General features: G+C 39.9%; 1 protein-coding gene across 1 annotated transcript; it reads left to right on the top strand.

Annotated features, from left to right (window-relative positions):
* The first annotated feature begins 7,895 nt into the window (after positions 1 to 7,895).
* On the top strand, positions 7,896 to 26,961 carry LOC131254314 (tryptophan aminotransferase-related protein 3-like). Its single transcript, XM_058255308.1, has 5 exons — positions 7,896 to 8,314; positions 12,521 to 12,815; positions 14,470 to 14,762; positions 24,822 to 25,102; positions 26,250 to 26,961. The coding sequence occupies exons 1-5, from the start codon at positions 8,022 to 8,024 to the stop codon at positions 26,456 to 26,458; spliced, it is 1,371 nt and encodes a 456-aa protein (XP_058111291.1). The 5' UTR covers positions 7,896 to 8,021; the 3' UTR covers positions 26,459 to 26,961.
* Positions 26,962 to 27,928: the final 967 nt, after the last annotated feature.

Below are 27,928 nucleotides of genomic sequence, written 5' to 3'. Positions count from 1 at the left end.
TGAAAGCTCAAGTGTACACTTCACCGTAAACAATGGTAATTGAACACCTACACTTAAAAACTTCCTAGGAGGCTAAAAGTTTTGGTTTAAGTTGATATCTGTGTTTTACCTTTATCCATGTATGTGCGACGTTAGTGAGCTCAAAGAAGAAAAAGCTTTTCAATGGTGGACGTTTTACAACCACTGCTTCATGTGGTGTGGGCCACTCTCGCTTCATTTTTGGACTCATGACTTAAAATATTTCACTAAAACAGATGGGAAGTGTGGCCCACAAGTTTAAGTAATCCTGTTGGGACCACTTTTGGAGGTGGAAATAATCGTCGGTTTCAAAATGAGTAAAAAGTAATGATTTGCTATTTATGGGTAGGTACATGGAGCTTTCACATTAGTAGCTTGCTGGTGTTATGTCAGGGTTACCAGCCAAATGGCATCTTCCCTGCCAGAAGCGGTTTGGCTATTTATGGTGAGGTGCATGGAGCTTTTACATAAGTAGCGTGGATAAAACACCTACATCATGGTGGGCCCCACGTATCCCTGCCCGGGCGGGGGTAGGACGCAATCCTCGTCCGTGGTACACCGGCCAATCCGCTTCCCTGCCTTGGCGCGTGAACAGGTGGGACACACATAAAAGGATGATAGAGAGCGTGGGTTCCACGCATGATGTGCGCGTGCTGCGCTTGCACGGCCCAGAGAAATTCACGTGGTGGGAATTTATAAACGTCCACAAAGATTCCCACGCTACACAGATAGAAAATGTAGAATAGAAACGTTAACAGCTGTGAGGATGGAAACGTTGTTAGTTGAAACCTTCTAAGAGTCAACATAACGTTTGTTTATATTCCATCTAAACCTTTCGTAAGTTTACTACTACTGTGATAAAACTGTAAACACGAATATAGAAAATTTCTGTGGCCCCAACGAAGTTTCCAATAGTTGCGTTCAATCCTAGAATTTTCATGTGGTGTGGTTCACCTCAGTTTTTGATCTTCTTGAATTTTTTAATGCTATCCTATTGTGAGCTTGAAAAACTGATGGATGGATTGGATTTCTCATGGTAATCTCTGTGGCTTCCAACCACACGCAATTCCCATCCATCCGCGTGCACTGGAGCTTCCCACGGCGGATACCAGGGATCTTTGAGATGGATTGGAATCGCCTCTATACATCACGTGGAGTCCTCGATTCTACATTTTACTTCACTGGCCATAAATCATCGATATCCATAACTCATGTGTTAAGGGTTGTGGGGCCATCGTGGGATATGTGTCAAATCCATTTTGTCTATTAGATTCATAATTTAATTTAATGTTATGAGTTAAAGAATGAGTTACATCAAAAAATTCTCTGACCTTAAGATCAAGTTTTCAATGGTAGGTTCTTAATCTCAAAGCTTTCCGTTGTGTGGTCTACTTGAGCCTTTGATATACCTAATTTTTGACCTCGTGTCCTAAAATGATCTTTCAAAATGCATGGATGGCATGGATAAAACCTATGCATCACAGTGAATTTCACATGACCATCTCTACCTAAGTCTTGCTACCTAATTGACACGCAGGCTATATACAGTGAAAAGGGTTGCCTGCCATTCAAGCTTTTCTAGCATCCACTGTTATGTTTATATATAATTTAAATTATTTATAAAGTGGCCCAAAAGGTCATAAAATCCATGCCATGGGAATGAACTAAAAGAATAAAAGTAGTAGCTCAACTGAAAGCTGATGCAATCTCATGACTGTTTCATGCCTAGGCTTATGATCTCCACTGTTTTCTGTTACGTGGCTCACTTGAGCACATATAAGGAGTGTGGATTTCTCACAAACAATCTAGTAAGCCCTACCTTGTTTACCCCTCAATACCTGTGCCTCATCCGCTGGGCTCAACCCAGGGGCAATTTTCCTCTGTTTATTTATTTGTTTATTTAAGGAGTTAAGCAATTGTTTAACAGGAACAGACTGGCTACTCCCCCTGCCACCAGGCAATGGCTGGTGGTCAATGCACTGTGCGCGCAACATGATGTATGTGTTTCATCCATCCTGTCCATCTATTTTTCCATATCATTTTAACATAAGAGATCAAAAATTAAGTATATCCTAATCTCAAGTGTATCACATTAAATGAAACAATGTTGTATGAGCATTGACCATTAAAAATCTTTTGGATGCCATAAAAGTTTTGAATCAAGCTGATCTTCTTTTTTTTCTCCCCTTCATCTGGGCCCTGTATGACCAAATCAACAGATTGGATGTCAATTAAACAATACAGTGGGCTGTAGGAGGATTTTAATAATGGATATCTAATCACTATTATTTTCCTGTGGTGTGATGGATCTGAGATTTATATTCCTCTCTTCTTCCATATCAAGATATTAAATGATATTAAAACATGGATGAAACACCGTGGACGAAACACATATATCACGGTGGGTCCTACAGAGTACTGACCACCAGCCACCAGGCTGGTGGTGGCAGGGGGAATAGCCAATCCGTCTCTGTTCAACCCTTTTAATATTTAATGCGTTTGGCAAAGGCAAAACCGCACGCTATTTTCGTCAAGATTCCATTCCGGAATCTGGGATCCACTCTCTTGTGACGCAAGACGTGACAGCTAACCGGCGCTAAAATATCCAAAGAAACGGAGCGACGATCAAGCTTTCGCCGGTGGCAGCTTTAGTCCCGTATATTACATGGAGCAAATTAGGTGTGCCCTTGCCGTGGGGCCTACCTTGATCTATATATTCTATATCCATGCTGTCCATCCGTTTTTCCAGATAATTTTAGGTCATGAACCTAAATTTAAACATATCCTAATCTTGTTTGGACCATACGGTAGGAAATACTGGTGATTTACCATTATAAATTTCCTGTGGGCTACAAAAGTTTTGAATAAGCTGATATTTGTTATTTTTTTTTTTTCGTCCATGTATTTGTGACCTTATCAAAAGGTTGGATGGTAAAAAAAAAATTAGGTAAACATTACAGTGGGCCCTACGAATATTTTAATGGTGGTGCGTTCAATCACCACTATTTCCTATGATAGGGTCCGTGTGAGATCTGTATCTGTTTGAATTTTTGGATCATTCCATGAATTTATCTAAAAAAACGGATGGACGGCATGGATATAGAATACATATATCAATGTGGGTCCCATGGTAAGGGCTGCACCGTCTTGGGTGAGGCCGGGGACGCACCTAATCCGCTGCCGCCTCCCGGTATTTACATTATTGTTCTCGTGTTTTCAATTTGTACATGTGAGGCCCATCGATCAGTATCCAGGCCATTTATCTGATAATCCTATCCACAGGTAGACCCCAAAAGTCTCCAATATTGGAAAGTCCTAGCAATAGTTTTAAGCCTTTCTTTCAACTGGATGTGGACCGCTGTCATATTTCTACCCTAGACCAGCTTGCAGATCGCTACTTGAAAGGTCAGGATTGTCCGATTGAGGTGACATTTGCGATATGATACATCCATAGTGTGGCCCAACAATCCAATGGTATGGATCATATAAATATAATCCCAACTTGTATGAATTAAAACACAGGTGTATTGCATATTATAATTCCTCCAAGTATGGAGTCGGAAGGAGGGACCCCATTTCACCAACTTGCTGGTGCCGTCACTGTAGATGGCCCCTCTTTCTTCGTTAATCAAATTGATTAGAGCACTCAACACTAATTAATTTGATGGTATGGATGGTTAGAAAAAAGCCATATCAAGAACTTCAAAATGAATGGTTCTGGTTAGCCCAATTCAAAACTTTGGTGGACCCAAGAAGTTTTCAATTGCGGAAGTATCCATCTTCTCTGTTCTTTGGATTTTTAGAATGACCTTATATTTGTGACCGAGTAATGCCCCACGTACGTCACGGTGGGCCCAGCAGAGTCTTTTGTTGTACGGGATCCCTGCAAGTGGTGGGAAATTAAAAAATGGCGTCTAAATGTCATCATGTCATCTTTAAATGACATCCAATCCGTCCAATAAGTTGGCCCCACCATTAACAACCCACTAGGCAAAAAGGAAGAAGTCAATTCACTCATCTGGTGCGCCAGTCTGTAGAAAATAATAGACAGGTGTGGCCCACTAACGTGCGATCAGCCTGATTTTACTATCATAAATTTTTCATAAGAATCCAATCTGGTGGACGAGTTGGGTGTCATCCGGACGTGACATATTTTCATTTAAGCTTGTATAAGCCTTTTTTTTTTTTTTAGAATGGACCCAAGCCTGTATAAGCTAGTTACGAGTAACACCTTTTGGTCTAACTAGCTGGCCATTTAATTAAAATATTCCTCCTTTTATATAATGCATACACCTATATTGAAGGATTTTAGAATACATGTCGTGGTTATGGAAAGTGGCATATTTGCTAAGATCTAAGCCATTCATCAGTTAGGATCCATTAAGGAGAACTTATATGGGGACAAAATTCAGATCCATTCATCTTTCAAGTAGGCCATGCCAACGTAAATAGTTTGGAAGGTGAACTTTTCTTTATCAACTATTTCTAGTTGTGTGGTCCACCCGAAGCATGGATGGGCCTGAAATTTGAGCCCTAGGTGTAAAGTGAGGTGACCCATCAGATGTTTAGGGTAGATTTAAAATTAACACTATAGTCAGCCTATCCTAAGGAGCCACTCTTTTTCAAAGCTGCGTTTAAATCACTCGTTGATTGGCGTTACGATGATTAATTACCAGAACAACGACCTGGATTTCCTGCAAAAGCCTTTCACAGGAAGTTCCTGCGTAAGCATGCTAGGTAGGCCCCACCGATATGTTTGTATGAAATTTATCCCATCCATCCTTTTTGAAAGATAATTTTAGGATGTGTGACAAAAAAAATAGATGCATCAAGCACTCAATTGGGCCACATGAGAGGAAATAGTTGTTATTCAGTGAGCACCGTTGAAACATTTTTATGGCCATAAAATTTTTGTATCAGGCTATATTTTTAGTGTTTTGACTTCATCCAATTTGGAATGACCTTATAAAGGGTTTGGATTGCATATAAACATCAAGGGGAGGTCCAGGAAAGTTTCAACGGAGGGAATTTCTTTCCCCAATTTCCCCTCTCGTGTGACCCCTTTGAGTCTTGTATCCACTTCATTTTTGGTATAGCATCTTAAAATGTGCTCGCAAAAAGGATGGACGGAATAAATTTCTCACATAGGTTGCACCGAGCCCCACCCGGCATCCTTGCGCAGAAACTTCCTGCAAAAGGCTTTCGCAACGCCACCTCTGTGCCAACATTACGAGCATTAATTACACCAAATGGTGATATTTGGACGCGGATTTCCTGCGAAAGCCTTTCGCAGGGAGTTCCTGCGCCAACAATATGTTTGGGGCCTACTGCAATGTATGATAGAAATTCATTCCGTCCATCAGTTTTGAGAGCTCATTTTAAGACGTGGGACCAAAAATTAGGTGGATACAAGACTCAAGTAGGTCACACCAGAGGGAAAATTGGGAAAAGAAATTCCCACCGTTGAAACCCTCCTGGACTCCATCTTAATGTTTATACGCTATCCAAACCGTTTATAATGTCATTCCGAATGTGATGAAGTGAAAACACCAAAAATATAGCTTGATATAGAACTTTTATGGCCAAAATAATGATTCAACGGTTCTCACTGAATACCCCATGTTTCCTCCCGTGTGGCCCATGTGAGTGTTATATAAATCTATTTTTGAGTATCATGATCTAAAATGATCTCTCAAAACGAATGAACGGGGTGGATTTTAACAAACATCTCGGTGGGTCCCATGCAGCATCCTTGCGCAGGAACTTCGCGAAGGAAACCCGCGTCCGTAATATTTTGGGCACAGGTACCACACGCCCTCCCACCTCAGATTTTTCACGGGCCCACTCTTAAATATATGTAAGATCCACTCCGACCATTAAACATGTAATCTAGTGATAGCCTCAAAGCAAAGAAATTAGGCTAATCAGTGTTTCAGATGGGCTACACCAATAAGAAAAATTAAGAGAGAGACATCCGCTCTTGATTTTTTTCAGGGCCCATCGTAAAGAAACTATGAAATCCGTTCTGGCTATTAGATATCACACCAAAATTAAGCCTGAGTCCCAAAAATGAAGTCCATATATGATTCATGTGAGCCACACTGATGAAAATAGTTTAGAGGGTGAACCTTTCCATAGACACTGTTTCTAATCATGTGATTCACCCGAACTAAGGATGGGAATGAAATTTGAGAACTTGATCTAACATGGGATGACATACCTAATGGACGGGGTTGATTTTACATTATTGCAATGATGGGCCCACTCAAGCTGTCGGCCCTTTTCCATGCCAAAATGCAATAAGTCTACCATGGAAGCATTTACTTACATTAATTGCGAGAGTTTTTTTTTTTTTCATTAAATGTAGAATGGGCGATACACTTATTATAGATTTGGACCATCCAACTAAAAATCAGATCTGTACATTAGATAAATTACATTATCAACTTGTCAGGGGCAAAAAAGAAAAATGATGATCTCATGATCAAACATGTCAAATACTTATGAAAATAATGGGATGTTAATAAAATAGTCCTATGATCTAGATTTAACATGCACACTTGTACTTTTCTTAAAAGTGCATATTCTTAGTTTTTAGCATAAAAGTTCTCCTTAGTGGATCCTAACTGATGAATGGCTTAGATTTTAACATATATGTCGCTCTACATAACTATGACATGCATTCTAAAATTCCAAGGGAAATTTTTTCATTAAATGCCCAGCTAGTTGGACCAAAACTCACGGTCCAACTAGTTGTGTGTGAGCATTTCTCTGCGAACCAGTTCGTACCGAGTACATACGAACTTTTTTGATAACTCATCATATGTGATGAGTCTCGAAAATCTGAACGGTCCACATGAAGCAGAACCTCATGAAACTCCTTGTTACGAATTTTTACTTTCTAAAAATACTTTGGTGGGCCATGAAAAATGCAAACAGTTTATTCCCTTGATTTGAATTTCTCTTTGCTATGGCCGACAAAAATCTTAGATCAGAGTGAAAATAGACTCCCTAAGGTTTCATTGGATTCCGCATCTTATGGACCGTTCGGATTCTACACCTATGACACGTGTACAAAGGTGCGGACGTGCCTAGGTGCGTAGGTGAGCATGCCTCTCTCTCTATATATATATTTAGAGAGAGAGAGAGAGAGAGAGAGAGAGATTTGCTTATTCCACACGTTCGTCTGACACATGTGTGAGAGCTGAGCTTTCCATCATGTAAGCTACCTTGTTTAGATAATCATATCAAAACAAATGGACGGACAGGGAGAAAGATTAAAAAAAAGCAAAAAACTGTCAATTCACTTTGTCCCATCTGAAGAGTAAAGTTGTTTTGGGAGCCGATTGGGTGCGGCCCCGGCCTCACATACACGGTGTGGCCCTGACCGTGGGGCCCATCTTGATGTATATATTGTATATCCACGCCGTCCATCCGTTTTATGAGATCATTTGAGACCATGAGCCCCAAAACTGAAGTAGATCCAAAACTCAAGTGGGCCATATCATAGGAAAGAGTGGTGATTGAACACCCACCATTAAAATCATTCTAGGGCCCACCATAATGTTTATTCTCAATCCAACCTGTTGATAAGGTCGAAAAGACCTGGATTTAGGTAAAAATCAACTATCAGCTTGATTCAAAAACTTTCGAGCCCTCAAAACTTTTAGTGGTCATTAACTATTATTTCTCATGGTATGGTCCATCTGAGATTTGGATCAGCCTATTTTTTTGATTTATGCACTAAAATTATCTTCCTAAACTAATGAACGGAGTGGATATACAATACATAAATCAAGGTGGGCCGCACGGATAGGACCGTACCTATTCCGCTCCCCCTTTTAAGTTAGGAATCCAATCATTGTTTCCAATAGAAAGATCCTCGCAAATGAGCCCGCAGACAGGCGATGCAATAGATAGGCGATGAACTAAAATTCATCGCCGAGTGAAAGTTTCAACGGCTCTATAGCTCTCTCTCATTTGAGAGAGCCCAAAAGAAGCCCATGTTCAAGATACATGGTTTCAACTACGTTCTCTGTCTCTCTGCATCTGTCTCTCTTAATCTCTTTTTCTTCTATCTATTCCTTAGCCATGAGCCCGAGCTGGAGCTCACATGGACTAAGGAAGCTGCCTTGGAAGCGGAAGCTGTTGCTTCTCTTTCTTGCTCCGGCCATGGGCGGGCTTTCTTAGATGGGTCCATTGGTTCGGACGGAAAGCCCATCTGCGAGTGTTATTCATGTTACAAAGGGCCCGATTGCTCCGAATTCTCGCTTGAATGTCCTGCAAATGCCGAAAGGTATGCTTTGTTTGTTCCTGTTTCAATCATGGATTTTTATTTTTTGTTGATTTATTCGGACTCGTTTGGGTTTGAATCGAGTCGTGACTCGCTTCTTGACTGAGTCAGGGGTAAATCCGCTCGAGTCACACAATCTAAACTATTTGATTTCGTTCGTTGAATTTCGATCACTGATCATTTTCTTTCTAACCGTTCATTTCACGGGCCATCCATTATACAGTTGGGAAATCCAACTGGGATATTCACCCAAAGTGGGATCCATGATTGGGAAATTCTGGACTAGCTTTCAAATACACCATACGTGGCAAAAGCTATGTGGGCCCTACCATGATGTATGTGTTTTATCTACTCCGTTCATTCATTTTGAGAGATCTTATTAGGGCATGAGAAAAAAAATGAGGTAGATCCAAATCTCAGGTCGACCACACCATAGGAAAAAGTGGTGATTTAATGTCCACCATTAATGGGTGACCTAATCAACAGTTTGGATGGTAAATAAACATTACATTAGGCCTTAAGAAGTTTTTAATGATGGGTGTTCAATCACCACTGTTTTTTGTGGTGTGGGCCACCTGAGATTTGTATCTGCCTCATTTTTAGGATCATGACTTGATATAATCATGCAAAAGGATGAACGGAGCGGATAAAACACATACATCATGGTGGCCAAGAGATCTTTTCCAGCACCAAGCCGTAATGTTGGTGTCACTACATAATCTCATATTATTTATATCTCGAGTCCGTGGCCATTATAGCGGCGGCCTCAGGGATCCCTGGATCCACCAAGGTGGTTGGATCCCTAAAGGTGGGGCCCACCATAATTTATTTTCCTTACATTCATATTCATCCGTTTTGACAGCTAATCTGAGGGCATAACCTAAAAATAATAATCTTCGAATGTTAGGTGGACCACACCACAGGAAATAATGGTGATTGAATACCCGCCATTAAAAACTTCTTGGGGGCCATGGTAATGTTTATTTGCTATCCAACCTATTGACAAGGTCACAAAGACCTGGATAAAAGGGGCACACAAATATCAGCTTGGTTCAAAATTTTTGTGACCTACAAGAAGTTTTTAATAGTCAATCACTACTGTTTCCTATGGCGTGATTCACTTTAGATTTGGATTTGCTTCATTTTTGGGATAACGTCCTAAAATGATATGGCAAAACAGATGGACAACATGGATGTAAGGCACATACACTACAATGGGCCCCACAGCCAGGTATCCACACCCTCTCCACCCTCCAGCAGCGCCAGTGGTGAGGTGATGTGGTGACTGATTTAATAAGTAGGCTGTATGCTGTTAGAGATGAGTTGAGTACTTAGAAAACTTGAAATAAGGCCTGACTTACTTGTGGGCCCCACCAATCAAATCTTGCCACGTTACCACATGGTAGTGAGCTCTCCACATTCACCACCTAATCTACCCAACAATACATATCGGGTTTTGATTAGGTCATGTGGCCGCCGTCACTACAAGCATAGTCAAATATGTACCTAACTTGACAACTTTGAGTGTGCCCATTTTTTATAATTGAAAGTGACCCAATCAAATCACGCCAGCTATGTTGGACTCACCATGCAATCCATTTCTGACCCGTAAATATTTCCATCCATGGTACTCTAATTCAACTGATGTAATGGTGGATGGTTTGGACACTAAGAAGGTTGCCCAGGCCTACCTTGAAGAAAAACAGGCACATGAGATTTCTCGTGCTCATGGACCGCGATGCTCGACTTAATATGGAGGGCGTAGATGTAAAGGAATCTCTTAACTATAACAACTTTGCCTGATAAAAGAAAACATTTTCTTCTTATATGTAGGGTTTTTTTTTTTTTTTTTTTTAATAAAGTAACCTGTGAAAAATATTTTTTCTTGAAAGTTGAATTTCCCTTTTTTTTTTCCCAAAACCCTAATAAACTTGTTTTCCACATTTAAAATTTTTTTATAGTGGATCTATTCATTTTCCAATGGAAACCATGACAAACCACATTTCTATATTTGTCAAATAGTGCCTCTAGTTACCAATATTACAAGGCACTTTGTAAGATGTGAAATTATATTACTGCTCTCTTTGCATTATCTTTACAATAAAGTGAAAAATTGCAAGTTGTTGGGTCCGTGTGGTATGTGTCTCACATCTAACTTGACCAAGGCATACACACCAACATATTATTAGACACCGGTATATTATCAGACAAACAAAAAATATGATGGATCCAATCATAAGGTGAGCCCAATTCAAAAAAATAAATAAAATGCAGGCCATTCAAAATATCCTAATTCAAGTGTGGACCATCCTATGATCTAATTAACTTGATATTTTGTTCGTGTTATCACCATGTGTGGTGTAGACCTGTAACGTTTAGAAACAAAACGTTCACAAATAGGGGTGGCAATGGGTCGCGTAGCCCAGCCTAGCTGTAGCAAGCTGGCCTGTAGGGTTAAGGTTAGGTCCTGTAAATTTGGCTGGAGGGTTGGGCTGAGCTTGAAATCTATGACCAATGTCTGGTGTAGGCCAGGCCAAGCCATGGCCACTGATGAAATGGTCTGACTGGGTTTGGTGGACCAGTTCAATCATCAAGTGGGTCACTATTGTACAAAAGACTGGAAGATTTGAAGACAGTTTAAAAGCACTTTTGGATTTAAGATCATACTTTCATAATCATTGTTATGCCTGCATTCATTGTGTGGGGAGTACTTTTCTGAAATTTTCTTATATTTGACTATTTCCATACCTTGTCACCCTTTATTTTTGGAGCCAACCCCTTAAAGACAGAGTGAGCCAGGTCCCTTTTAGTCATATTAGAGCCAGGGTGCAGGTGGAGTTGGGCACAGGATGACTTGACTTAACAAACTTGACTCATCTAACTTGTTCACACCTGACTTGATCCAAATTGGATGGATGAGCCGATAGGAACCGATTAGATTTTGTCCAATCCGAACCCAAACTGAGTCGAGTTTGGGTCACATAGTGACTCAACTCAACTCGCCCCAAAATCCAACTCAGTAGTTGCGCAACTCGATCCAAAACTAGACTCATATATACATAGAGAGAGAGAGAGAGAGAGAGAGAGAGGAATGCTACTTGCTCACCTTCTTAGGTGAACACCCCTGTGCAACTTTGCACACATGTCATGGGCACATAATCTGAACAGTCCACATGTTGTGGCACCCCTTGAAACTTTGTATGCCCAATTATTGGCCTGATACAAAACTCTGGTTGGCTATGGCATAAGGAAACAATTTCCTCCCTTGATTTGTATTTCTCTTTGCTATGACTTATTAGAGTTTTGGATCAGGATTAAAATTGGGCTTATAGAGTTTCAAGGGGTGCCGCATCACATGGACCATTAACATTATGTGCTCATGACATGTGTGCAAAGGTATACATGGGTGCTCACGTTAGAAGGTGTGCATGTGAGCATTACTCTCTACCTTTTATATAAATTCAGATCTAATTCAGTGTAGCTGATGGAGAGGCGTCAATTATGGCAAGTGTACTTAGGTTATGACTTGTGATTTCAGCCCGTGCATGCACCTGACCTGGTACTTGTGATCCGGTAGGACTTAGTTCGATTAGTCCAGGCGGGACCCAGACTTTGGATTGAGTAAGGCATGCTGGACTTGTACTAAGACATGTTGAGTTCAAGTATGGTCTATTTCAAAACAGGAAGAGTCGGGTCAGCCCATACTGGGTTTGACTTGACTGATGCCCGGCTCTACTCTAGGCGCAGGGACCAGGGCCAGGCAAGGTCAACTCCCGCTCATTGCCAAATAACATGCATTTTCTTTCCTACCAGCATATCACTTGTCTGGAACATCCTAACCGTTCAAGAGGTGGGACGCACCATAAAGTTCACCTTATTCAAAAACCATGATACCCCACCTATAATTCAGGCTACAACGTTGAAATCAATGGAAAATAATGTCCATTTATGGCCCACCTAATGAGTGGATTGGTCCTATTTTCAAACCAAGTGAGCTCTCTGTTGTGGTCCACTTTGTGCAAAGGTTGGATGTTCTACGAAGCAGACGCAGGCAAAAAAAAAAAAAGAAGAAGTGATCTAGGTCTTGGGGCAGGGCCCACTGTAAATGGCCCATAAATCAAAACTCCCCAGATTAGAAGAATCCAAACCGTTCAATAGTTGATCAGTACATTCATCATGATTAATTTCTTATTAATACCATATTTGCAGTGGAGATCCTCTGTTCTTGGAATCTTATTGGATGCAGCATGCGGCCAGCAGCGCTGTCGTGGTGGCGGGATGGCACCGGATGAGCTACGTTTTGAGTGACGGTTCATCCATCTCGATCAAGCTCAAGACACTCATCCAACGGCTGCACGCCATCGTAGGTAACGCAAACACGACCGATAGATTCATCGTTTTCGGTGATGGCTCGACGCAGCTGCTTAATGCAGCGGTTCATGCACTTTCTGAAGCTGGTTCGTCACATCCCGCAAGCGTCGTAGCATCAGTTCCTTATTACACGGTTAATACTACTACTTTTACATTTTAATTTGAAATATAAACAAGGATTAAAGAAAATCAATGCTTCCTAATTCCACACACGTGTGGGAACACTGTCTATCTGGCCCAGCTGGGCCGAGATCTGTCCAAGCTTGGCTGACAAAGTAAAAACTAGGACCAACCTGAGCCCAGGCTTGCGGTGGGCTAAAACAAACAGGCCCAGGCGTAGCCTGTGGCGACGATCCTGAGTCCTGCCCAAGCTGGCCTGAAGTGGGACATGCTTGAAAGCTCGATGGGCCAGCTGATGTAGAGCGGGTCGCGGGCACTTTCATGTCTAAGAGGGACCAAAGAAGGCCCGTTCAGAGGTGGAGGTGATCCGGACCGTCAGAACCTTACAACAGACGTATCTCACAAACCGGAATGAGTTACTTGACATACCATATATGTTTTTGGGAAGGAGAAGCTACTTTAGCCAACCAACCCCACTATGCTGGGTTGTCTATGCTGAATTTGCGAGATTCCATCACAGTCGAAAATCCATAGCTTGATTATAACTTCTCATCAATTGAGCTTTAGGAGTTGATTACAATTAGAAAAATTAGAAGAATAACGTGGTTAAGCCAGATAAGGTATTTGCCATAAATAGTAAATTTACTATTTATATAGTAAGTTACGAATTTTAGGAAGTTTGAGTTGGAGTTTGATTCCGAAACTTCTTTCAAGATTTGGTATCAATATTTAAAGGATTGTAAATTCGATTTTATTATATATGTCTATTTTCTTATTTTCTTTCGTCACGCCCATCCTTGCGACACCAGCCCAGCCTGATAGCCATAATGCCATCTACGCGCAGGCACACATGCCAATATTGAATACACGTGTGAGATCAGAGCTTCCCATCTGGTTCGGAATGATGCTTAGATCTAATGCCTCGACGAATCAGGCCGTTCCACTTCTAGGTGGGCCACAACCTCCAAGCGTTAAAATGATTTCTTTTTATAGGATTTTATAAATAATACCTAATTTTGAAGTTGTAGCGCCCACCTGTATACTGAATACTACATGTCATGAGAGTGATACTTCACAATAGAATTCACCTGATTGATTGAACAATCCTAATGTCTCAAACACTTGTTTGATGAAAGTACAATTAGAAGGATCTTTTCGTCATTTGAGAAAAATAACCTAGTTAATTTAACAGCCCTTAGAGAAATCTAAGAGAAGGTGCCCAAATGAATATACCTAATAATTAAGGTGGCTTTAATGAAAACCTTTTTAGTAAAGGTATTGGAATGTAAAATCCAAAAGCATGAGGTAGTGTTTTTATAAAAATCCCTTTTCTTATAGCTGTCCATTTATTTTATATTCTATGGCTCACCTAAGGTGTGAATGAAGTGATCTTTAGGCTGACCATCTAAATAGTGTAGCTCACATGATAGAAAGATCTGATTACGCACACATGTTCCATATTGGCACGTGTGCCTAGTGCGGATGGCGGCAGGGTCCTACACACGTGTAGAATCAGTACACGTATGGAAAATCAAAATTTATATGAAATTCAATACCTAATAACTTCCACACACGAGTTGAGTTTTTATACTCTTAAACATGTTTTTAACATTCAGAAAATATTAACATTTCATGAGATTGAACATAAACAAGATACCAAATTACAGGCATACGCAAGGCAGACCGAATTTTTCAAGTCAGATGAATTTGGATGGGAAGGAGACGCACTCAAGTGGAAAACCACAAATGATTCATCAACTGACTTTGTTGAATTTGTAACTTCACCCAACAATCCTGATGGACAGCTACGACAACCTACTCTTCGAGGCCCATCTGTCAAAACAATCCACGACCATGCTTATTACTGGCCACATTTTACTGCAATCCCAGCTCCAGCTGATGAAGATGTCATGCTCTTCTCAATTTCGAAGATTACTGGTCATGCTGGTAGCAGATTTGGGTAATTAATTCTCAGTTCTATACTCCATTGTTGCACAAGTACATTCACCTCATATGTGATAAAAAAGACATTTGTGTGTAAGATTATAGCCACTCATCAAGCAATCCCAACAATGCAGATGTAAAATGTCAAAAACTAGGCTTGGCCAAACATATACAATATAAACAAAAATGACTAAACTGATACATGTCTGGTCCACCTGATGACAATATTTCCTTAGTTTTTAGATGTATGGAATCGCTTGATGAGCAGGCCCCATCTTACACACAGATGACTCGTCCCCACATGTGGCTCGAGCTAGTGTAATTAGAATTTCGAAGGAAAATAAATAGTTTTTGGTGATCAGAAGTTAAAATAACCTAGTTCAAGTATTGGTATTGGTAAAATGTCTAACCATGATTTCTCAAAAGTTTCCTTCCCTGTCACCTGAAAAAAATTAATTAGAGATCTGAACTGTTGATCAGTGTCCAAAAGATGACGGCCTGGAGGTGAGTCCTCATGGATGTGGGATTTCTTGGGTTTTTTCTTATGATTTTCTTCTATTTTTCTTGTTCTCTAGTGTGTTGCAATGTTGAGAATCACCTTTCATAGACTGTGAATCATATTCCCATTGTTCGGATCTTTAATACCCAAATAGAAATGCCCTCCTCATGTTTTGGAAACTCTAATCCACATTAACTTTTGATTTGAACGGTTGAAATAAAATTTAAAAAATGACTAGTATAGGTAGTATTAATAATATTGAAAGAATGTTTTAAACATATTGGTTAGTAAAATCATTGTGGGATTAATTACCTGGGTCGCTATAGCTGTCTTACGCAGACAGCAATTTGAGTTGCACTAAGATGCTACAATGTGGAGCATGGGAGAGAGAGTTGTGATGGGTTTCAAACTCTCTCTCCACATATTCTATAAAAGAGAGTTGGGTCCCCGATCCTACACCATACAGAAATTCGAGTCCCATCTTGTAAATTGCAGAAAGGGTGTGAAGGAGAGGAAGATCCTAAGCTCTACAGGTATTCTGGTATTCTTATCCGGCTTCCATGGCGGCGTCTCAGCTAGCTAAGCTATCCGACCTCTAATCGCCATGTCCCATGCACAGACAGATCCGTGGGCCTATTCCGCAAATAGATTAAGTCCCACAGTTGGTATCAGAGCCACTGTGCAAAGGCATGATGATCAGATTCATCTAATTTTCATATTCAGGTTCGTATTAGGGATTTCAGATTCAAAACCCATATAGATAATCAGGGTTTATTTTTTCCCAAATTCGAAGCTGTATTAATGTTTAGGGAGTTTAATCCCAAATCCAATATTGGGATTTCAGTCTCATAAACCCCAAAAATTCAGCTAAGATTAGGGATTTAGAATCCCTGTATTCAGCAGATAATTAAGGTTTGCGATTTCGAATCCCTAAATCCAGTTAAATTAGGGATTTTGGATTCGAACCCCTAAATACAGACATCTGATTAGGGATTTCGGAATCCAGATTCCCAGATTCTGAGAATTAGGGATTTTGGATTGAAAACCCCAAATTGGGATTTTGGAATCCAGTTATCCAATTAGGGATTTTGAATCCCAAATTCAGAATTAGGGATTTTGATCCCAAATTCAGATATTGGGGATTTCAGATTCTAAACCCCAAATCATGAATTAAAGATCATTCGAAACTCTAAATCCCGTTAATTAGGGATTTGTATACCCATACCTATGAATTGGTGAAGGCCGCCATGAACGATTGGTTCTTCCACTGGAGTTGTCTGAGAAACTTCGATTTCTCTAGATCCACCTCCATTCATGGCTGTTGAAGCTTTGAACTAGCCACATCGTTCAACCATGACCATGTTCGACGTATTTGGAGGAATTTGGGTCTCATATAGAATCGAGGGAGATGCCATCGTCGATCTTCTCTTCATCTGATCGAGCGGACAGAGGAGAACAGATGAGATTCATCTCTCTTTCTTCTTCTTTTTCCGAGATTGCATACAGCGGGTCGAGATCTACTGGCTCCTTCCTCGCCGCAGACATCTGGTCGAAAACGACCTGCTTTTTTTTTTTTTTTTTTTCTCCTTCGTTGCGACTGGAATTAGGTCGAAAACCGACCTTATAAGAGGACGGGTCCTCTGACCCGATTTTAGTTTAATTGGATCCGTTCTCTCGACCCGATTTCAGTTCAATCGGATCCACTCTCTGGATCTTTGAACCGGGCCTGACATGATGTGTAAGCCCATTTCTGACCCTTGGGCACATTCCACTGAATATTTGGGCCATTAGTCTTCTAAAAGACATCCATGGGCCTGATTTTTCATAACCATTGATGGGCCAAGGTCATATATGATTGACTTTGTAAACATTGTGTTTACATTGTGGACATTGATTAATAGATCTAAATCATCTATTATGTATTCCGTAGGCATCTCATGTAGAATATTCACTAATTGGGGATCAAGGGTGTGTATATACTATAATTGAACTGAACGTATTATTGATTATTACCACCCATCTTGTGATAATTCTATTCTAATTATGAGTGCCTTAAGAATGATGTATAGATCATACAGATTAAATTTTGATGAAGCCCCTATTTAGGCCCATTACCCATCCTTAATATTATTACATAGACCATTAGATCGTAGAAAGCGAAACATATCTGACAGTTTCTCTCTTTAGATCATCTATTTTCCAATGATCAAAACTAACTATCTAGTGGGCCGCATTAGAATAATTAAGATATAATCCATAGAGAGGTAGGATTATAATAATAATCTTGCAGTCTATATTTGTAGTTTTGGATTCAGTTGTGTTAGCTACCATAGTGACCTCAATCGATGAAAATTCTACAAGTACAAACTTGTAACATTGGGATAAGTGGATTGCATATAGTTGCGTTCACATTTTCATGCGTACGATAACGAAAACATAGATGATTATTGTATGGCAGTCAAGTGAACGGGTGGAGTAAATGGTATAGGTAATGTAAAGCTGAAAGACTCATCTCACCCACAGGTGTTGAGTGTCTCAGTTTTACATCACTGATATCACTTAGCTTCATATTCAGGAGGATTACTAACATGTTATCATTACTGCCCATAGGAGGAATGATGATGATGTAACAGATTCTCACTAGGATGAGATGGTTGGGCCCATCGTCATCCTTGATAATTCAGTTGATGCCTCCCTTAGCAACTGAATTGGTTAACTTTGCCTGATATTTGTTTACATTCACGAAATTGATTTGTGAAACTATGAACTAATGTGAGTATATATGTATCTCCTTTATTTCACTCGCAATCCCAACTAACCAGAATCAAGTCCTTGCCCTTAATGGATCTAATTACGCTCAATGGAAGAACGCCATTGAAGTTGTACTGGGCTGTCTTCAATTAGATCTTGCCCTAATAACACCAGAACCGCCAAAGCCATCTGATAATGCCACTGAAGCTGAATATAATCGATAGGTTGCATGGTTTAGATCAAATGATACATGCCTGAAAGTCATTAAGTATTCAATTTCTGAATCGATGAAGGGTGCCATGCCTGAAACAGATAAGGCTAAAGTTTTCCCGACTGAAATGGAAAAAAGATTCAAGAAATCTGATAAATCTGAAGTGGGCATTCTTTTGAATAAATTAACTTGCTTGTCCTACGATGGAAAAGGTAACATCTGTGAATACATTGTAGAACAGATTGAAGTTGTTTCTAAGATCCATGCTCTAGGGCTTGTACTCACTGATGATCAACTGGTTCATTTGATCATGAACAACCTACCTCCCCAATTCGGCACGTTCCTGGTAAACTATAACACTCTAAAGGACATGTGGACATTGGATGAACTCATCACTCAGTGCGTTCAAGAAGAAGACAGGATCAGATAGATGATAAAAGTTCAAAATGTTAATATGGTGACTTCAGGACAAGGGCATGGGCAAAGAAATGAAGGTAAAAGGAAGAGGAAATAAGGTTCTAATAATGGATTTTCTGGTCCTCCATCTGGAAACCATGAGAATCAATCTGGAAATGGATCTAAATGCAAACGGGTTAAAGGCAAATCGTGCTTCTTTTGTAAAAAGACGGGTCATCTAAAGAAAGACTGCGAAGGTTTTAAGGATTGACTCATAAAGAAAGGTAATCATTCTGTTCTTGTCTGTTTTGAATCTAATTTGACCGATATGTCAACAGATTCCTGGTGGATAGATTTAGGAACTACTATTCACATATGCACTTCTATGTAGGAATTACTATAGGCCAGGCCACCAATTGATGTGGAGCGCTCAGTATACGTAGGCAATGGTGTCAAAGTTGACGTAGAGGTAATAGGAGTCCATAGGCTTAAGTTGAAGTCTGGTCAATTTTTGAATTTAGTAAATACATTCTATGTGCCGTCTATAAGGCGCAATTTAGTTTCAATTTTCTGTTTGGATAAGTTGGGATATTTGTTCCACTTTGAAAATAAAAATTTTAGTATTTACTTTAATTCCATTAAAATTGGAATTGGCTCTTTAGTAAACAACTTATATTAGTTAAACTTGATTGCCTCTCACGTTTATAATATCAATACCTTACATGGAAATGTAGTGGGATCCAAGCGAAGACTAGACTATGAGAATTCCTCCATGTTGTGGCATAGGCGGCTATGCCATATATCTCGTGAGAGATTAGACAGGCTTGTGCGAGAAGGAATTTTACATTCTCTAGACTTCTCTGACTATAAAGTATGCATTGATTGTATAAAAGGAAAACAGACTAAAACGAGAAAGAAAGGTGCAACCAGGAGTGTAGATATATTAGAGGTTATACATACAGATATCTGTGGACCATTCCCTACAGCCTCATGGAGTGGCCACAAATATTTCATTACCTTTATAGATGACTACTCTCGCTTTGGGTACCTATACCTTATTAGTGAGAAATCAGATGCCCTGGATGCTTTTAAAATCTTTAAGGCCGAGATTGAAAATCAACTCGATAAAAGAATTAAAGTTGTCAGATTTGACTGTGGTGGTGAATACTATGGCAGATATGACGAATCAGGACGTAATCCAGGGCCATTCGCTAAATACCTGCAGGATTATGACATTGTTGCTCAGTACACTATGCCTGGTACTCCAGAGCAGAATGGAGTTGCTGAAAGACGTAACCGCACCCTTATGGATATGGTGTGAAGTATGGTCAGTAATTCAACATTGCCAGAATATCTGTGGAGTGATGCGATCAAAACTGCAGTTCATATATTAAACAGGGTTCCCAGCAAAGCAGTAAGCAAAACTCCTTTTGAGTTGTGGAATGGGAGAAAACTAAGTCTCCGATATCTACATGTCTAGGGTTGTTCTGCTGAGGCCAAAATTTATAACCCGCATGAAAAGAAGCTTGATCCTACAACCATAAGTTGTTTCTTCATTGGATACCTAGAAAGATCAAAAGGCTATCGATTCTATTGTCATTCCCACTCCATCAGGATTGTTGAGACTGAGAATGCCAGATTCATTGAGGACACTAAAGATAGTGGAAGCACGAACATAAGAAATTTTGTATTTGAGGAACAAAGGACTGTGACTCCTTTCATAGTCAATCCAGATCACGTGGACATTAATGATGCAGTCGATTCTGCAGTCACTGCAGAGCACCACGTAGAACCTTATATACAAACCACTGATGAGAAAAATCAAGATCAGACCCAACAAGCTGAACCATTAAGAAGATCTGAAAGAGAGAGAAGGCCTGTAAATCGAGACGATTACATCGTATACTTACAGGAATATGACTTTGACATAGGGGTGGAAAAGGATCCTGAATCCTTTACACAAGTCAAACAAAGTGCTGATCCTTCTCGTTGGTTTAATGCCATGAAAGATGAGTTGAAATTCATACAGGACAATAAAGTATGGGATCTTGTAGAGTTACCCACTGGAATAAGGCCGATTGGTTGTAAATGAATATTTAAAACCAAACGAGACTCTAAAGGTAATGTCGAACGATATAAAGTCAGACTTGTTGCCAAGGGTTTTAACCAACGTGAGGGCATTGACTTTAAGGAGACTTTCTCACCAGTATCCAAGAAAGACTCATTCAGGATCATAATGGCTCTTGTAGCTCATATGGATTTAGAGTTACATCAGATGGATGTAAAGATTGCATTTCTCAATGGGGATCTGAATGAGAATGTGTACATGTTGCAGCCCGAAGGTTTTGTAGTTACTGACTTAAAATATTTGGTTTGCAAACTTAAGAAGTTCATCTATGGGTTGAAACAGGCATTGCGATAATGGTACCTTAAGTTTCATGAAGTAATTTCTTTATATGGCTTTGTAGAAAACACTGCAGATGAATGCATCTACATTAAAACTAGTGGGAGTAAGTTCGTTATGATGATTTTGTATGTTGATGACATTCTGTTAGCTAGCAGTGATACCAGAATGTTGAATGACACAAAGAAATTCTTATCTTAAAGGTTTGAAATGAAAGACTTTGGTGAAACTTCTTACGTCATCGGCATTGAGATTCGCCGTGACAGAACACTTGGATTGCTCAGCTTGTCACAGAGGGCCTATATTACTAGGGTACTCGAAAGGTATGGCATGCAAAATTGTGCTTCAAGAAAGTCGCTCATTGTGAAGGGCGACAAATTTTATTTATTTCAGTGTCTAAAGAATGATTTAGAAAAGAATCGAATGAAAGAATTTTCGTATGCATCAGTAGTAGGAAGCATCATGTATGCTCAAGTCTGTACGTGATTGGACATTTCCTTTGTCACTGGAATGTTGAGAAGATATCTATCTAATCCAGGAATGCAACATTGGATAGCTATAAAGAAAGTATTACGGTATCTTTAGAGAACGAAAGACTTTGGACTCACATACAGAAGGTCTGATCAGTTGGAGTTGATGGGATATTCAGATGCAGACTTCGCAGGCTGCGTTGATACTAAGAAGTCTACTTAAGGATACATCTTCATGATGGTGGGAGGAGCTGTGTCGTGGAAAAGCGTAAAACAATCTACCACAGCCTCATCCACTATGGAAGCTGAATTTATTGCCTGCCATGAGGCATCTAATCAGGCACTATGGTTACAAAGTTTCTTCTCAGGTTTGTGGGTACTGGAGCATATCCCGAAACCATTGAGAATATTTTACGATAATTTGGCTACTATTTCCTTCTCTAGTAACAACAAGCATTCGTCAAAGTCGAGGCATATCGACATTAAATATCTTGTTGTAAAGGAAATGGTTCAAAATCGTTAAGTGTCCGTGGAATTCATCAGTACTAAGCAGATGATTGCAGATCCGCTCACTAAAGGGCTTCCTAACACGCCATTTTAGGAGCATGTAACATCCATGGGAGTCATTAATCCTATAGATGTTTTCAATTAGTGGGAATTGAGCATACTTTGATTTTCATAGACACTTAGAGATCTCGTTTTATACAGTTTGTTTGGATGATTTTGATATAAAGATTTATTTCTACTTCTCTATATATATGCGCAAATTTTGAGTAAGTAGAACTACAGTCGTGTCTTGTTGGAAACATTAAAAGCTTCAGGACCTCTTAAGGATAGACACATATTGCCATACTAACATGTATAATCCTTATACTACATTTCTTAGTTCGTGATCTATGTTGTTAAGATTGAAAGTATTTGTGATCGCGCTTAGACTCACTTCGCCTAAATTAAATGTTGTGATGACTACCGCGTTTCGATACTGACTGTCTTGATGGACCAGATTGAATAGCATTACTCATACTGTCCAACTGTTTTTTTGGTTAACCATTTAGATATTTTCTTAAAAGATCAAAACTTGTTTTCAAAATAATTTTATATGACTATCACTAACGTTGCTCAATGAGGCCCAAGTGGGAGATTGTAAGAACTCTATTTAGTGGCCCTCACTGCTCAACGGTCTGGATTGTCATACAGTTGGACTGGATGATTGAGTAGAACAGTGGGCCCCACTTCATGTGATGCGCTGCGCAGTCTATCTGCGCAGCTCTGCGTGCTAGGGCTGGAATGTTATAGCTGTCTTACGCAGACAGGAATTTGAGTTGCATTAGGATGCTACAATGTGGAGCGTGGGAGAGAGAGTTGTGATGGGTTTGAAACTCTCTCTCCATAGATTTTATAAAAGAGAGCTGGGTCCCCGATCCTACACCACAACAGAAATTCGAGTCCCATCTTGTGAATTGCAGAAAGGGTGTGAAGGAGAGGAAGATCCTAAGCTCTATAGGTATTCTGGTATTCTTATCTGGCTTCCATGGCGGCGTCTCAGCTAGGTAAGCTATCCGACCCCTGATCGCTATGTCCCATGCACAGACAGATCCGTGGGCCTATTCCGCATATAGATTAAGTCCCACAAGCCACTGATATAAGATCACCACGTACAGTATGTCTTGCACCAAAAGTTCTTAGCCATCCATCATCATCTTACACAAGTTATAATGGTCCAACTATTTGGATAAAGTCCAAAATAAGCAATTGTATGTGCGTGCGTTAAAAAATTACCAAAAAAAAGAAAAGTGTTTATCATGGGCCATACTCTTTCAGATCATCAAATGACTCTCCTTGTATCAAAACCCATGTGTCCGACTCTTTCTTGCTATCTAAAGTGACAATTTGATTGGACGATGAGTCAATTGACTTGGAGTCCCTACTAGCCAATGATTTTGGAGCTCTTTCTTGCTCTCTAAGTAACAATTGGATTGGATGATGAGTCAATTGACTTGGAGTCACCAATAAGCAGTCGATCAAAGTCATTGTTGAGCCTCCTTGGTTTTGATCAGACGGAACAGTGATAGACCAAGGAAAATGAAGGTTCCCTGTGAAAAATGGACTTCAACCGTTGGTTTGTGATCAGATATTCTAAGTAGGGAGCATCGGTGATGGAGGAGGGGTTAGGCACCCTTTTCGCCCGCAAGTGTGTAGTATTTACTTTGTGGGATTTGAGAATTTTTGAAAACTTTAAGCTCTAGATATTAGTTGCCGCAACCTAATTATCAACAAGATCCAAAACTAAAAGGAATTATTGCACAACTTCAATCAGAACCAAGGAGGCTCAACAATTACTTTGATCGATGAGATTGTTATTGCTTAAAGTAAAAAAGGGAAAAAGAAAAAATTGATTCTCAATTTTTGATGTGTTAAGATCCAATTGCTCAATAAGACAAAATGTATGTTGGGTGCATTGGGTTAAAAACAGAATAAAATACGGTAGAGGTGGTTTTGGAGAAGGAAAATACTGTGGTGTGATTACAAGCGAAGTAAAAGCAGTGTGTAAGCCACATGGGATAATCGACAAATGAAAATATGAGAGAGGAAAAAGAAGGCCCGACACTCTTCGTAGAAGCGAGATATCTTAGACTTCGACATTAGTTCATGAGATCCATCCTGTGATCGAAGGCTCGGGTTCTTTCTCTCTCTTCTCACAATTCTCTCCTTAGCTTGAGAATTTTTTATTTTTTATTTTTTTCTAGAGAGGGGATTGATTGTGAGAAATGAAAGAAATTGGTTATTTATAGATGGGTTTGGTGGCATTTGCATAACTCGTGGAAAGTTGGAAGGTAAAATACCATGTGGCAAGCTTTAATTGGTTACTAGCACCCATAAGGAAACACTTGATCATTAGCTGATGGAATAGTAAATTAAATAATTTAAGAAAAAATTGAGGGCAAATAGCTACATAAAGAAGTTAGATTTTCTCTTATAACTCAACTGGCTCAAATTCCTATACATTTCTTCTAGGAATTTTGTGTATGGTAGTAAAGTTGATTTTTTTTTTTTTTTTTTAATTTTATTAAGGAAAATAGCGGAAATTTGATTTTCACTACTTTCTTAGTCATGAATTCTGAGGTGCAATGAGTTCATGGCTCTTGGTGCCACGTGGCAACTTTTGATTGGTCCAAAGTATGCTAGCGGAATTTAGATTTCTGATGGCATACAAGGAGTCATTTTGACCCTGTTTAAGTGTTTAGATAGCTTCGATAAGTCCTTGGGTCAGTCTGAATTGGGTCGAGGGAGTTTCGGGTAAGCTTTTAACGGCTAATATTGGCCTGAACATGAATTTTCCGCAGGTGGGCCTTGATAAAGGATGAGAACGTGTATCAAACGATGACTACGTATTCAGAGCTAAACACCATGGGTGCCTCACGTGATACCCAATTGAGGGCTTTCAAGCTTCTCAAAGCTGTCTTAAAAGATGGAGGAAATGACTTCTTCGACTTTGGACACAACAGGATGAGTGATCGATGGCTCAGATTAAACAATATCTTATCCACATCAAACCGTTTCTCACTCCAGAAACTGGCTCCTAAGTACTGCTCTTACTTCAAAAAGATTACAGATCCTTCTCCAGGTGCATTTCTTTCTAATTCTAACCCAACCAGCATCCATGCTCATTAGTCTGTATTTTATGGTTTTGGGGCAACGTTCAATGATCAGAACCGTTGGTGTGATGTGCCTCACATTGGATGGCTCATGTACTAAATATCATCCAGATTTTTTGACTCTTTGTACAGAATATTTGGGCTGTTGACTGAGATCCCGTTCTTTTCTTTATTAGCCACCTACCAAAAGTCTTAATTCTTTTATAAATATATATTTATACACTGTGGCCCATAATATCAACGGTTTAGATCTCCCAACAATGAGTCCACTTGTAATTACTGTGCAATCTCTAGGCCCCTAGCACTGTATAATAACCTGATTGGACAATGCTCTGGCAGAATGGTTGTGCAGTAGAAACTGTGGTTACAGTGTTCCTCACCATAGAAAATGCAGCAAAAATTCCTCAGATTGGAAATCCTAACGCTTAAGTGGGTGGCTGAGAAATAGACGGTTAAGAAAGACAACATAACGATGGTTCAGATTCAATCAAGAGAAAAGCCGTGGTATTTGTGGTGCATGGTCTATTCATAGTGGGGCCTATCATACCAACGTCTTGGATTATTTAAATATGGTCCCATTTGTACAAACTAGAAGCTCAGACGTACTGTACAAAAACCTACAGCCACCGTACTGTATACTCTTCTAGGCTTCTAGCCTCTGTTTTATCATCCTTATTCATTACGCAGGGGAGATGATCGAGTGGGCTAGTGCATGGGAAAACTTTCCCCTGCACGTAGCTGCATTTGTACTATTTGGGAACCACATCTCCCATCATACTATTAATTCAATGGTTTGGATTATCCAATCACTATAATTTTATCAAGCAGCATGTAAAGGGTGGGATTTTGCAGGGTCAGATTGGGCGTGACCCTTCAAATCAGGCTGTTTCACTCTTCAGATGGGCCACACCGCACAGACCAAATGGACGGCCAGAAGAAAATTAGAACCGTCTCAGCCGTCCACTTTTTTCAAACACCATCGACCACTTTTAAGAGTAAATCAGCTTGATTTTTAGGCCAGAACACCCAAACAATGTAGCCCACTTGATCAAATACGCATGCCATATTGGCACGTGTGAACTCTTCTGACTTATGTGATGATTGTACACGTGGCAGCTTATGCTTGGCTGAAGTGTGAGAGAGAGGAAGAAAAAGATTGCAACAGCGTCCTTAAAGCCGCAGGCATCATCGGCCGCGAGGGTAGCTTTTTCGGTGCCGAAAGCCGCTACGTTCGTCTCAGCCTCCTCAAGACTCCAGATGACTTCGATTGGCTGTTGCAACGGCTCAAAGCCCTGATCGCCGAGGAGGGTCCCAAAACTATTTAATACACGGCCCACATCTTTGCATGGTAACACACGGTTTTTAAGTTCTGATTAGTGGGGCCCATGGATCGGTTATCCAGACCATTGGCATGCCATGTCCCACCATGTTTGGACCTCACCTCTAAGATAGCCTCGATAGGAAAAATCTAAGCCTTTCAATCTCTGTCCTGCGTGGGACCCAACAGATCAATGGTCTGGATTTTTGAACCATTGGCCTCACTTATCTGATCTTAAATCTGGTGTATACAATGCAAATGGCCACATATCATAATAATTCTGCATTTAGATAACATAATAAATTGTGTTGATCGAGTATGATTGGTCAATGATGATACATGAATGCCACGTATCATAATAATGCTGTATTTAGATATCATAATCAATTGTGTTGATTATGATTATGATTGGTCAATGATGATACATGAGTGATTTATATTGTAAGTATAAATGAAATTCAATGGGTGTATATGAAATTATCAGATACAGGCACTGTATATGAACTCTCACATCCAGCTCCCTTCTTTCCCACTAACGTGTCATTGTGTAAGAGATACGGGCAGTTGAAAAGATGGGCCACACTAAGAACATTATCTACTCATTTTGGTCTATTGCATTTTTATGCTGGGATCCATTGATTTTGACAGTAAGCCTACCTAGCAAGTGGGCCAGCTTTATTTTGTGGCGTGGTCCATGCTTTTAATGGCTCGGATGTTCCACAAGTCTACTTATTTCTTCTGCATAATACAGATTTGAAGAAGGAACATATTCTTTTTTCAAAATCATTGGAGGATGTCTAGAACATATGAAATCATGCAAAAATTGCAAGTTGATTAAGTCGACTTGATTCCTTTGGATTTCAATTTAATTGCAATTTATTTTTTTAAATGGATGTATGGTGTGGATAAAAGTCATACATCACGGTGGCCCCTCCGTGGCCCTCGTAGCCTCCGGCTGTCCCGACGTCCAGACACGGATTTCCAGCAAAAGCTTTTGCCTGAAGTTCTTGCGAGTGGGCCCAAAGCGATTTATTTATTTTTTTTGTTAAATCTACACTGCCATCCGTTTTGAGGGCTTATTTTGAGACGTGACAAAAAATGAGTTAGATCAAGAACTCAAGTGGTCCGCACGATAGAAAACAGTGTAGATTGAGTGACCACCGTTTGAAACATCCGTGTAGCCACAATGTTTCATATTAGGAGAAATTTTAGGTGTTTTCACTTCATTCAAGTGGGAATGACCTTATAAACGGTTTAGCTGGCATATAAACATCAAGGTAGATCCCATTAAGGTTTCAACAGTAGGAAACTCTTTCCCCCAGTTTTCCCTCTCGTACGGTGCACTTGAGTTTTGAATCCACCTTTTTTTTTGGTCACTTATAATAAAATGAGCTCTCAAAACGGATGAGCGCTGTGGATTTAACAAAAATATCACGTTGGCCCCACCTAGCATACCAGCGCTACAGCATTGAAATTG

Source organism: Magnolia sinica, chromosome 1, assembly GCF_029962835.1.
Source record: "Magnolia sinica isolate HGM2019 chromosome 1, MsV1, whole genome shotgun sequence".
Classification (NCBI taxonomy): Eukaryota; Viridiplantae; Streptophyta; class Magnoliopsida; order Magnoliales; family Magnoliaceae; genus Magnolia; species Magnolia sinica.
Note: the sequence above shows the minus strand (reverse complement) of the source record. Positions and strands in the feature narration are given on the sequence as shown.

What these genes read in the sequence shown, in the direction of transcription:
- LOC131254314 (XM_058255308.1), top strand. Translation starts at nt 8,022, where the DNA reads ATGTTCAAGATACATGGTTTCAACTACGTTCTCTGTCTCTCTGCATCT. An exon ending in TGTCCTGCAAATGCCGAAAG is followed by an intron (nt 8,315 to 12,520) that starts GTATGCTTTGTT and finishes CCATATTTGCAG; the next exon opens with TGGAGATCCTCTGTTCTTGG. An exon ending in CATGCTGGTAGCAGATTTGG is followed by an intron (nt 14,763 to 24,821) that starts GTAATTAATTCT and finishes AATTTTCCGCAG; the next exon opens with GTGGGCCTTGATAAAGGATG.